At 29.9% G+C, this 13,925-nt stretch overlaps 1 protein-coding gene across 1 annotated transcript in view; it reads left to right on the top strand.

Moving 5' to 3' along the window:
* Positions 1–1,003: 1,003 nt before the first annotated feature.
* The window catches only part of LOC106465324 (signal recognition particle 54 kDa protein), a 39,025-nt gene continuing 26,103 nt past the window's right edge, over positions 1,004–13,925 (top strand). Inside the window, exons 1-6 of the mRNA XM_013925536.2 lie at positions 1,004–1,203; positions 7,550–7,641; positions 10,678–10,762; positions 11,578–11,682; positions 12,104–12,228; positions 13,470–13,620. Of these exons, the coding sequence (XP_013780990.1) occupies positions 1,126–1,203; positions 7,550–7,641; positions 10,678–10,762; positions 11,578–11,682; positions 12,104–12,228; positions 13,470–13,620 (636 nt within the window). The 5' untranslated portion in view covers positions 1,004–1,125. The remainder of the gene's footprint in view (positions 1,204–7,549; positions 7,642–10,677; positions 10,763–11,577; positions 11,683–12,103; positions 12,229–13,469; positions 13,621–13,925) is intronic.

Here is a 13,925-nt window from a genome sequence, read left to right as displayed (position 1 = left end):
CGTTATAGCGTTTGTTTTAGCGCGAATGTTGAAATCAAGTGTATCGTGAAGTTATATTCAGGAAGAATAAACCAGTTTTATTAAGTAAGGACTTGTGTCGCTAAAGTTTCGTCGGAACGAAGTTACGGAATGTTAATTAACAAACGGAGACGTAACAGTATTCTCAAGTACACCGATTTCCGACAGGTAAGAATAGTAATCATTCTAACAAAAGGTTCGCCAGAAAATATATTGCACGATTTATCTAACATTTGATATGACTGAATTAAAGAACGAAACTGGAAAACAGGTTTGACAAAATAACTTTACTTTGCTTTAGACGAGCACGACAAGACAATGCCAGATAATTCAATCAGGATATGCGTTAACAAGACGACAGACAGATTAAATTTCCTTCTCTAAATACGGGAAAGTATTGTACCAAATGAAAATCTGGACCACTTTATACTTAACATTTGTCATTTACATCACAAAAATAGGGAAGAGAAAGGCTTCAAGTATTTCTAAGCATTTACACAACTGATACGACTAATAAACCAATTAGAACAAGCTTAAGGTAATTCTCCAGTGATATCTTTCATTGGAAAATTCAGAACTAATAAAGGGGATGACTCATAATAGTGTTTGACTAGCACAAAAATAATATCACTGACTATTGAATGTTGGACGTTTTTGGTGAACAAAAAAAAAAAAAGAAGATGACATCAAATAGCCTTAGTACCTTTGTCATAAACATAAATACTAATAAGAAAATTTTATGTTCCAAATGCGACAAAGTACTTTAGACGACATAGTTTTCATTTTGAATGTTAGATAAAAGCATTGTATAGCTTAGTGGGTAGGTTAAATAATTTCGTTTGCTAATTATTTCTAATTAGCCAACAAAATAATTTTTTTTTCTGTAATTACAAATTCGTAATAGTTTTTGAAAGAAGTCTATAAAAGGTTTATCATTAAAATTTGGTAATACTAATTTACGTTATTATTTCATAGAGGGCAGCACTGAGTCTGAATCTCGTACGACAGCTACGTGTGCGTGTAACATCAATTCGCAATATTGTTCGAAGTATTCTGTATTTAAATTATTTGTTTGTTAATGATAATTAATACTTCTTAAGTTTCAAAATGGTTTTGGCAGATTTAGGGAGAAAGATAACTTCAGCGTTGCGTTCACTGAGCAATGCAACCATCATAAACAAAGAGGTAAATTTTAACCTATCTTAGAAGCTAGAATTGAGTTAGGTAAGAATAAGAATAAAGAAAACTAAAAGAAATGTCACTCCCGAAATCTAAGTCTCCAACCAGACTTGAGTCAAGGTTTAATTTTAAAATTAAAATTAATTTAGCTTGTTCAATCCATGAACTTTATCTTCACATGTCACTAATCAAGAGTATTCTGAATCCGAGTGTTCAACCTCGGTTAGCGTTGTTAATTTCGGCGACAACTTCTGTACAATTTCGTAAAGTTTCTCGTTCACAGTTTTGTTGCTCGTAGCCTTATAAGTTAGACTGTACTTAGTACATAATTAGCTATTGCATTAGATTATTAGTAAAAAATGATATTTTGTCAGTTACTTTGAACCTATATTTTTGTCAGTGGCACTACCTTCCCAGAAAGTTTAAACAACATAACAAGGGACCATTTTGTCCTTCAAGACTATCCTTGCAAGTTGCACAGCCACCTTTGAGGAAAAGTCAAAATAAAATTTTTAGACCCACAAATGTTTGTTATCAAAATTGATACAGTACTACAGATGTTGAATACAATTCACCTCCATATATTCATCAATACTTAGTATCAGTAAAAAAAAATGCAAAGAAAAAGAAGAGCAGTGTTAAAATGGCAACTGATTTTTGGGACACCTCTAATACCAATGACAAGTCATGCTGTTAGCTTATCTTCCTGTTAGAAAAATAAAACTGTCTCGACTGCCTTTTCCAGATTTTAAAAGTGTATCCTCTCATCCTGTTGTCTTCAGAATACAGTACAAAAAAGTCAAAGGCCTTTTTCCTATTGGTCCCCTAAATATGCTATGCATCTATACATACATCTAATTGAAGAACAACAAGGAGCTTTTGGTCCATCTAGGCCATCTCATCCACTAATATAAACTTTAAAATTAAAATAAAACACTCAAAGTCAACCCTTATCATTAAAATATTTATAAAGCCTTTCCTTAAACTCTCTTAAGCTAACTGCATCTGCCAAATCTGAAGGCAACCCCTTCCAAAGGTCAACCACCCTGTTAGAAAAATATAGCTGTCTTAGCTGAAAATGACTCCTACCATTATCATCATTAAGTATATAAAAGAAAGTTATGATGCATCAACACCATCACACCCCTTAACAATTTTAAACATCTGAATCAGATCCACTATAACTCTTCTTTTTTTTAGAGAAAATAATTTCTTAGCTCTTAACCTGTCCTTATATAACAACCTTTCCATCTCAGATATCATTCTAATAGCCCTCTGAACCCTTTCCAATGATGCAATGTCCTTCTTAAGGTAAAGATCTCAAGACTGAACACAATACTTCAAATGTAACCTAATCAATACCTATACAATGAAATCATAACCTATTTAATTCTTTTCATATAGTTTTTGATTTCCTATTTGATCAACTCTCTTGATCTTCTACAGTTCTCTAAATCTGTAATCATAGCAGTCAGTTTAAATTTCATAAATTCATAATGCTTTTTCTTTAGTTTTATCTTTATACCCTTTATAAATTTCAATACGATCACCTGTTATCACTCTGCTTACTAGAGAAAATGTGATCTTAACCTGTCCTGTATGGAAACTCTTTTGATCTCCACAATCATTCTAATAGCCCTTCCTATAAACCTTCTCTTAGATAAGTAGACCATTGCTCTACACAATACAAGTGAAACCTAATGAGCAATTTGTATAAGCAGGTAATTATCCCTTTTGGCTTGTAATCAGTGTGTATGAATACATATTAAATTATATTAACTTTGCTAATAGCAGTGTATCACTAACTTCATGGCATATCTACCACTATTCCAATATCTTTTTTTGAGTGGGTTCCCATGTTTATCACACCTGGTCCAAATTAAAACTCAAAAGTGTAACCTTCCACCCATTATAATTAGTCATTTGCCAACTAACTAGTTGATCCAAGTACCTCTGTAGTATCTTAACATCCTCAGTATAGTCAGAAATACTCAAATTTAATGTCATCAGCAATTACTAATTTACTAATTATGCTTTATCAACATTATTAATTATAATATAAAAAAGGCACAAACTCTAACCCCTAATTCACACCACTATCACCAGAGGTCTCTAATTATGCTTTAACAACATTATTAATTGTAATATGAAAAAAAAGGCACAAACTCTAACCCCTAATTCACACCATTAGCACCAGAGGTCTAATTTGACTGAAATATTTTAATAATGACTTTGCTTTTTCTCACCCAGCCCATCCTACAATCCAGTCAACTAGTTTTTCCCCGTTATTCACTGATGCGATTTTATTTGTTTTTCTTCTTTTTGGTGCTTTTTCAAATGCCTTCTGAAAATCAAAATACAAATATGTTAGTTGTAGGTTACTACCAAATTATTGTTATAACATAAAAATGTACGTACTCATATTTGGAAATATTTTATTTTCTTCTATTCATATAAAAAAAATTTTCTTTCTGTATGACAATGTTCATTTTGAAATACCAATGTATAAAATGAGTTTTATCTTTATTCTTACTTTTACATAAATAAAATATATAACACATAATTTATAGAAAATAAGGGATCATTTTGTTCATCAAGGCTATCACTGCACATCATACCATAAGAAAAATAAATATTCAACCCATCCTTTAATTTCCATGAAATAATCAATAGGTCTGCTAGGGTGCCAGTCTCCATGACTTTTGATCAAAAGTAATCCAATCATCCTATTGGGAGAATAAACCTGTCTTAACTGCCACCTTGTCTACCTTTTTCAAATCTTAAACATTTGTTCTATAATCCTCAGAATTCATCACAAAGAAATCAAGAGCCTTTTTCCTGTTGATCTTCTGGATAATCTTGTATGCTTTAATAAGTTCATCCCTTCCCTTTTTTTATAAGAGAAAATAAGAGATCTTATGCACAAGATAATCCTTCCTTGCTGAAATTATCCCAGTAACCTTTCTCTGAACCAATTCCTTTAATTATTAAAAATATTAGGATATAATTACCTAATATTCTAATCAGTTTACCACTTAATAAAAAGCTTTTTTGTGAAAAATTGTTCTTCATTTCAAAATACTGAAATAATTATACGTGTAGTATAGAAACTCAAGAATGAGCAAGATAACACAAGGCTATAGAGATCACCCTCTTACCCATCAAAGTATGAAAACCAAAACTAATGTAACTTTATATCTACAATGTATACAACAAAATTCCATAGTATGAAATGACATTATCAAGCAAACCATTTCAAAAAATTTATAACAGAAAAATAATTTTGCTGAAGAACAATTCTAGATTTGGGCTTCTAAAGTTTATTACCACATATATTCAGTTTCACACTTCCAACCTTTTTTATGGTACCACTTGAATAAAAACCTATAGGCTTTGTATCCAAACCCGTGGCAATTTTAAACACCTGTATCAAGTCTTCTATAGTTTTTATTTTTTAAGCTGGAAAGAAAATAATTTCATATTCAGTACACAAGACCTTTTTATACGTGTAGATTAGAAAAAAATACTGTATTGCATTTGATGTGTGGTTGATGGTATATGTACTTTTGAGGACACCTGAAAGCACTGTTCATGTATAAACAGTGTATTAAGTGTAATCTGTATTAAGATTAGTGATTGTTGAGGCCTTTAGCTACAATTTTCAAAAAGCATTAGTAGTTTTTACAAATTGGTTTTCATTTGTGATAGTAAAAGTGTAGCTGAAAGATGGATTTTTTTTTCTGAGATCTGTTGATTTGGTTTAGAAATCCTATCAGAACTGATAAAAGATTTTTTTGGTGAAAAAATTGCATTAAAACTATTAACTACTTCTAACTAGGTAATGAGGGTAAAGTTTTCCACTTTTTATTTGATCTTTGCTTTTCTGTTTTAACCTTGCATAACAGAGGGACTGTACTGTTTGATCAAAATGTTTAGAAGCAAAGGAATAGATAGCATAATGTTTGTATGAAGCAACAAATGTGAAGTTTTTCATTACTTCATTTAGACCATTTTATCACAACTTTGTGGTGAGCTAACAAAGAGACTTGGATTTTAGGGGAAAAACTACTTTCAAATATTGAGATATGATGGTAGAGAAAAAAATGCATCTAATCTGAGTGTGAGAAATGTAAGTAAGCTTTGAAAACCATTATCAGTTCTGCCAAACTTGTTGAAAGGAAAGCTAACCCTTGAAAAAATTTGTTTTCAAACAAAAGTTCGTTCCTGAGTACATAGGATTTTTGAATTTCAAAGTAAGAAGGTTAATAAAACCATCATAATATTCAGGTAAGGCACACTAGAAGTACTGCTTGAACATTTGTTTTTTCACAATAGAAATGATGTTAGGAAGGTTTGAAGATGATCATTAGAATAATGCATGATTCAAGTATTTTAAGGTATGAGGACAAGATTAAAGCTTTGGACTTGTTTTGTTTAAAGCATACAGAAAGTTCAGGTGACTGGATTGGGTTGTTTGAGTTTTGAGACACTTAGGGTAGCTTGTTTTTACAGTGTGATGAAAAGTTTAGAAATAAAAACTTATATTTAGAGGTAAAAGTTTTAAGCTATCAAAGCCAAAATGCAGACATGTGCTTTGATAAAATTATTTTTGTATTATATTCATAAATTTGTGGAATGATTTGTCTTAGAAGTTTTTTTCTGTTAATTTGAATTATTTCAAAATTTTATTGTAAGTATCTTTGTATATAAAAGGTTACATTCAATTTGGAGTATGATGTTTTGATTACTTGTTTTATTGGGTGAGAGATGACTTCAATATGCTGAAGAGCTTTCTATTGCATTGCTTGTTTTATGTTTTAGGAAATTAAGAATGGCAATTTTATGAAAAAGTTAGGGTAGTCTTTTGTGAAACTAAGCCCTGAAAAATTTAATTGTATATTGTATATTCAGCTCCAGCTAAATATATAATGTTACAAAAGTGGGTGCATGTAAAAAACCCAAAAAACAAAAAGGAAAGCCTGGAAGCTAATGTATTTTATTCAGATAATTTTTGGCATCAAGAAATGATGGACAGTAATTGACTTGTTCTTTGTTTAGCAAAAAATAAACTTTGTTATAAAAATAGATTATGATGTAATTATAATACATAATAACAAATTATTACTACTGAAAAAATCATATGGAAGGGATATCATACACGTAATTTACATGGATACACTCATGGAGTTCTATGCCAGTATTTAAGCTTGAAGTATTAAGTCATTGGAAAGTTTTGCAAACCTCAGGAAGAGAGTTAAGGACAAAATTAAACCTTTAAGAAACTGAAATGAGAATGTTATGTTGTTCAGGTACTTAGCCAAGCTGTTAAAATATGACTGTTTTTATTAGTCAGATTAGAAATTAAGAATAATAAATACGTAACCTGTTTAATCATGGAGAGGAGTTTTTTTAATTCTGTCGTTTTTGTTGAAATTGCTATTTTGAAAAAACTTCAGAAATTTGTACAGTAAAGGTCCAAGTCATGAAGAGATTAATCATAAAAATTAGAAGTTGGCTTGATACATAATGTGAATTTCTCATGATTGGAAGATTTTTAATATGGACTCTAATTTCTTAAAAGTCAAGGAAAATTTAGGAAAATAAGGTTCAGTTAGTTTTGTTTTTGTTGTTAGCTGACATAGATATTGAAGTCCTCTGTTTGAGCATCAGCAGAGGTTTAGAAACATCTTTCTGACTCATATAAGTGTTAGAATCTTTTATAAGGTTTAAGTATTTTGAGCTGATGATGAAAATCTTCGCTAGCAGCTCAAAACGCCATCCAAAAACTTCCTGGACAGATGCAGTTCGTTAACAATGCCTTTCAAAAATTTACCTATTGTTGTGTATCTTGACTTTAGTGGAGCCTGTTGATAAGTTGCCACATAAGAGGTTATTTAGAAAGTCAAATTTTTTATGGAATGTTGATAAATAAATAAAAAGTGATTAGAAAATTGTCTGAAATGTAGAAGACAGTGAGAAGTAGTAATAATCAGACATTTTTTTGATTGGTAGGATATGCTATTGGGTCCTTTAGATCCATAGATTATTTGATAACCAAGAACATTATTTCTTCTCTAAGCTCAAGCTTTTGTTATTTTGAATGTTGAAAGACAGTTATTCATTGCTTCTAGCGCTAGATTCTAAACTGAAGGAGATATGTGATATTTTGCATACTAAATGAATATTTTGTTGCTTCAGGTGCTAGATTCTATGTTGATTCAGGTACTAACTTCTTTGCTGAAGAAGACATGTTTTTGTGCTAAAAGAAGGCTATTGTGTTGATTTAGGTACCAGACTATGCTAAAGAATTATGTTTTTTGTGTGCTAAAAGATGGCTAATTTGTTGATTTAGGTGCTAGATTCTATGCTGAAGGAGATATGTGCTGCTCTGTTGGAAGCTGATGTTAATATTAAACTTGTAAAACAGTTGAGGGAAAATGTTAGGTGAGTATTTTTGGTATTTCACTGCAGTTGGCTGCTTAAAAGTTTTATTATAAAATTAAAGTAAATTAAAATTTGTTTTAATTACATTTAGAAATGAACTGGATCCTTTTTGATAATATGTTGCATCTGCATACTTAGTTTTTAATTTTTTGTTGAACTTGATCTTCTGTGTGATATATTGTGAATCTTACAAATGCTTCTATGTCAAATCACAATCAAACTACAAGCATTATTTGACAATTAACATTTATTTTTTATGGAAATTTATATACTGAGTGTTTTAAAATGTTGCTATACATTTTTTGTTTTTTGCAAGCAGATATTTTTTGTTTGAATTGATTAATGGTTTAAATTTATATTAATAATGCTCTACTATTGGTTTAGAATGTCCTGATATTTATCTGTGAAAAAAATTCTCCTTTAATTGATTAGAACTTGCTATTATATATTCTAAGTATCTTTTTCATATTGATGCACAAGTTATCCAGTCTTTTTAACTTTTACTTATACACAGTCTTGATTTTTAGCTAGTCAAGTGTCACAAGATTTGTATAATGTTTGTTTTAGTAAAGTGATCAAGTTTTTAAAAGTATTAGAAGTTGTGTTTACACCATGAATGTTTTTCTTTGCAAAAATATTTATGGCCACGTGTTTATATTTATATTCTGAAACTATGCTACTATTAAATTATTATTAAGTGACTGTATTTATTCTTTTTTATTTCTTTAGTGTTCGAGGTGTACATATCATGTGTTACATTAGCTATTAATTTTTATAATGCAAACATTTAATTATTAGTTAAAACTTTCAGTGATTTCATGTATTATGAATAATTTTGGGTAATTATTTTATGTACTATATCATGAAGAGGTATGAAGCTTTATGTGTAATTTGGTTATGCAAATCATGATGATTTATTTTTATCATTTGTATTATATATTTTTGTAGGTATTATTTTCTATATGTTTTATTTACTTTCCATTTTGAAGTATTTAGTTTGTATTCTTTAAAAACAAAGAAACAAAACCCATAGATCAAGATAATTGGTATTATGAGTTGTTTTTTTATTAGTCATTTAGGATTAAATATTCATTTAATTTTTATAATCACAATAATTTTTAACACCATTTTTACACTTATACTTTACTTTTTTTTTATGAAGCTAATTACTGTATACATATAAATGTAATTATACAAATGTACTTGCTTCTTTTTTTAGAACATAATCAGCAACTTATGTGCTAAATTGTTTGTAATTAATATTTTAACATGATTAAATTGATATCTACATTACATTTATTTATGGTGTTCTCCAATACATGTTCTTTCACACATGTTATGGTAGATCCAATATGACCATGCTTACAACAAAGACAAATAAATTAACTAACAACATTTGATGTTTTCAGTGGATAGATTGTCTTTACAGCTAAACAAATTCTGTAAATGTCTTCCTGGTTTAAGAATACATCTTAATATATTTAAGCACCAAGTTCTCCTCATTTTTTGATTGGGCCCACATTTTGTGAATTCATAACAAGGTTACGAAGAATATGAATGCTGATTGGTTAAAACATTGATGTGCAATACACTCCAACCAATGAAAATTCATATTTATACACTGAACATAACATGGTATTGTCTTGTATAAAACTCAGCTACAACAGGAAGAATATGCATCATGGTGACATCAAAGAAAAATAAAAGTAAATTCAAACTCTATGATTCATTTATTTAACATATTATTAATAAGAAAGTTTATGTCAATGATTTTACACTTGTCTAATCAAACAAAAGATGTATAAATTAATTGTTTCAAGCTAATTTTAAACCCTGTCTATTTTTGTATAATCACTTAAAAGGCTGTGGAAATACTTCCATCTTTTGTTTTTCATCAGAACGAAAGAGGTTGTCCAAAGAAGGAGCCAATGTAGAATTCATAACTACACCATACATCTGATCTTCAAAGCTAATTACCATTACAAGAAATGATATTTTTAGTAGCAAAATTCATTAACGTCAAAAAGACAGATTTTGAAATTGTTAGACATACACGATTGATCCAGTTTAATGAGAGTGTTATTATTTAGATAGCTTATATAGTGGGAGTGTTAAATTTAGTTATTTTTAGAAGTGATAGTTTATCGCAAGTTTGTTAATGTAAATGTTTATCAATCATACATTGTGTAGTTCAGTAGTTATGAATTGGTGATTGTTATATTATCGAGTCATGTTACTAGAACCTTCTAGATTTTTTCATTGTTTTAATTAAATATTATTTCATCATAATATCTCGTAGTGTGTGGAGTGTTCTAGACCTCTGTCAGGGTATAAATGCCCATCAAAAATATAGTTTGAAAGATAGATCTAGACTGCATGGTTGTTAGTTTAGCCATAAAGAGCATATAGTGGCAATTTTTAAAATGAAATTATTGCATATTGTACTGTAGTAACAGAGTAGAGAAAAATAATTTGTCTTGTCAGTTGTTTTGTAAAGTAATTGAACCAGACACTGCGACTTTGATGAAGAAAAAGACAATTATTTAAAGCTCTGGATACAACTGTGGTAACCACAGTATGACAGATATTTGTATATATGTTTGACTTGTGTAAATATGTTATATTAAAGCAAATGGATTGTGTGCTGTTTGTTTATTGTTGAAATTTATCACCAACAAGTCACAGACACATATTGTAAAGAATCCGGCCCATACATAAAACCTGACAAAATTGCATAAGTCAACTCTTTTCTTGAATGTAATGAATTTTGCTGTCAGAAAATCTCTGTGACCAGTCTTTGTTTTTTATTTTGTATTGCCATATTCTCATTTGACAACATATTTTCCCCCAGAATCATCCTTTCCAATGACTCAGTTTCCCTCCTAAGATAAGGAAATCAAAACTGTGTAGAATAGTCCAAATGAGGTAGAATCACATAAAATGCATTTATGTATATTCTTGAAATCACTGTAATGTTATTGCCATTTTTAAATCTGTGTAGTAAGTGTACAAGCTTTCATTTGTACAACTTTACAGGTCAGTGATTGATTTTGAAGACATGGCTGGAGGATTAAACAAGCGAAGAATGATTCAGTCAGCAGTTTTTAAGGAACTTGTTAAGGTAAGATGGATACAAATTACATGCCATTATTGACAGGTTTCTGTTATTATGCTGCAGTAATTTTTTTTAGTTATTTGATGTATATCTTACATTCACATTTGGTTAAAAAGTGCTACTACAATGTTTCGAAACGAACTATGTAAAGGGTTTGTAGGTTTGAACTGAAGAATGGCTGAATGTAGGGGATTTCAGCCAACCTCATCATTTGTGTGTTGTTTTCAGTTTCCTATAAGTAACCCACATACTTATTATTATTATATCATATTCCATTTAAAGTATGTTAGGCATCTATCAAATCACTTATAAGTGAACACAATAACCTTGTGTTTTTGTGTAATTTGTAGCTTCTTTGTACATTAACAGTGTCTGGTAATAGAAAGAAATATGGTTTTTCCTTTTTTTCTGTCAAGTAGGGTAAGTAAGTTGCAGTATTAAATAATAGTAAATTCTAATTATTCTCTGAATCTTAATTTTATAGCACAAGATACTACTTCAATAATATTCTTATTTAGTTAGGTACATCATTTAATTTAAAGCCCAAATGCTCTAGAACTGAATTAGTTTGATTTATTTAAGACCAAACAACAATAATGAATTTAAATTATAGTTAATTAGAAATGTGTGATTGTTCTATGAAAAAAATAATTTTTACATCTTTATAGGATACATAAAGTTTTTGAAAATACAAGTATATCCATTTAGATGTTAAAACATGTTTGTACACACAGTATAGTGTGAAAAAAAGGTATGAATTTGAATCTGCTATCAATTTACTTTAACCACTAATGATAGATTTTTTCTTTGTATCATGTTAGCTTGTTGATCCTGGTGTCAAAGCTTATCAACCAACCAAAGCCAAATCAAATATTATCATGTTTGTTGGTCTGCAGGGAAGTGGTAAAACTACCACATGCACCAAGGTATGAAAAATTATTTTAGGTTATTATTAGATAAAGATTTGAAACAAGTTTATCTTCTGTTTTATGGAGAACTTTGTTGAGTGTCTGCATAATAGAATTCAATCTGGATTAGCATTTTAGTATGTTTGTAACAGTCCTTACCACTTCATGAAGGCAGAAGTATGGAAAATTGTTGTTCTAGACCTACTTCTGTCCAAGAAAAGTGTTAGTGAGGAAGACGTACTGTGTTCAAGATGCTGTTTTGTCTTTCTTTAAAAGAACAAGTGTAATTAACTTTTTCATAGAAACTCCTTGAGGTTTTAACTTATTATTGCAAAGACTAGCACACTACTACTAGATGAAATTATTTAATAATTATTACAAAGATTAAGATAGTTAATAAATAAAAAAATAAATGTTGGTAACTTGACTTTTGTAACAGCTAGCCTACTACTACCAGAAGAAAGGGTGGAAGACAAGCCTGGTGTGTGCTGACACATTTCGGGCTGGAGCTTTTGATCAGCTAAAACAAAATGCTACAAAAGCAAGGATTCCCTTCTATGGCAGGTAAGATTGATTTAATCTCAAGCAGATTTTGGATTATTCTCATAACTTATACACTAATGAAACCTGTTGATTTGGCTAATTTGTTCATTGTGTGAAAATAACAATGTAACCATCATTAGTTTTGACTGTTAGTGTGTAAGGAACAGTGTAATCATTATTTGTTTTGACTGTTAGTCTGTAAATAATAATGTAATCATAATTTTTCAGACTGTTAGTGTGAAAGTAACAATGTAACCATTGGTTTTGACTGTTAGTGTGTAAGTAACAATGTAACCATCATTGGTTTTGACTGTTAGTGTGTAAGTAACAATGTAATCATTAATGGTTTTCACTATCAGTGTGTAAGTAACAATGTAACCATCATTGGTTTTGACTGTTAGTGTGTAAGTAACAATGTAATCATTAATGGTTTTCACTATCATTGTGTAAATAACAATGTAACCATCATTGGTTTTCACTGTTAGTGTGTAAGTAACAATGTAATCATTATTGGTTTTGAATGTTAGTGTGTAAGTAACAATGTAACCATCATTGGTTTTGGCTATTAGTGTGTAAGTAACAATATAACCATCATTGGTTTTGACTGTTAGTGTGCAAGTAACAATGTAATCATTATTGGTTTTGACTGTTAATGTGCAAGTAACAATGTAACCATCATTGGTTTTGACTGTTAGTGTGTAAGTAACAGTGTAATCATTATTGGCTATGAGAATGTCAGTGTGAAAATAGCATTGTGATCATCATTGGTTTTGAGACTGTTAGTGTAAATATAACAGTGTGATCATCATTGGTTTTGAGACTGTTAGTGTAATTATAACAGTGTGATCATCATTGTTGTTGTAGCACTGTTATATATAACTGTTATATATGTGACTATTGCTTTTGAACAAACAAGAATCTGTATAAAACTCACACAATTACTGCCATCTAAAGTACAGAAGATGATCCTGCATAAGAAAGGAAAAGAGAGATTATTTTTCCTTCAGAAAAAAGATGTTTTTCTTCCAGTGTGTTAGTTTTACTGCTTTCATAAAGGCCTATATACCAGTGCCATAGTTCTGGTATGACTGAAAAGTAGCATTCCTGTTTTGGTTGTTATTTCTGTATTCAATTTTTTAATCATCAGAAATACAGAGGTTTGGCCAACTTTTTTAGAATTAGAATTTCAGAATTTTCTTAAGAACTGACAAACTCTTTTATAGTCCTTTACAACTTACTTGGTGTATAAACTTTCTCAACAGTTATACAGAGGTAGACCCAGTTGTTATAGCCCAAGATGGAGTGGAAAAGTTTAAGAATGAAGGATTTGAAATTATTATAGTTGACACCAGTGGCCGTCACAAACAAGAAGATTCACTGTTTGAGGAAATGTTACAGGTGTCTATTGCTGTGGTGAGTGTTAACACTTTGACCTGATACTAACTTTGTTTTCAGGCTTTGCAAAATAAGATGAAATGATTTGGTTTCTATTGAATAATACTCAGTACCCTGCATGTTGAAGTTTTTCTTATAATTACAAGCTTTCATTTTATGGTTCACTTATTTGTCAAAATTATGGACAGTTTGATATATTCACATAATGAGGATCTATAAATTTACAATGGATTTGTTGTTTCTGTTTTTTTTTGTTTTTTATAGTAGTTTTTTTTTGTACAAGAAATTCTTTAATATGTAAATTGGTGTTTTGATAACTGTAT

The sequence above is a fragment of the Limulus polyphemus genome, unplaced genomic scaffold (genome assembly GCF_000517525.1).
Source record: "Limulus polyphemus unplaced genomic scaffold, Limulus_polyphemus-2.1.2 Scaffold1909, whole genome shotgun sequence".
In the NCBI taxonomy this organism is placed as follows: domain Eukaryota; kingdom Metazoa; phylum Arthropoda; class Merostomata; order Xiphosura; family Limulidae; genus Limulus; species Limulus polyphemus.
Note: the sequence above shows the minus strand (reverse complement) of the source record. Positions and strands in the feature narration are given on the sequence as shown.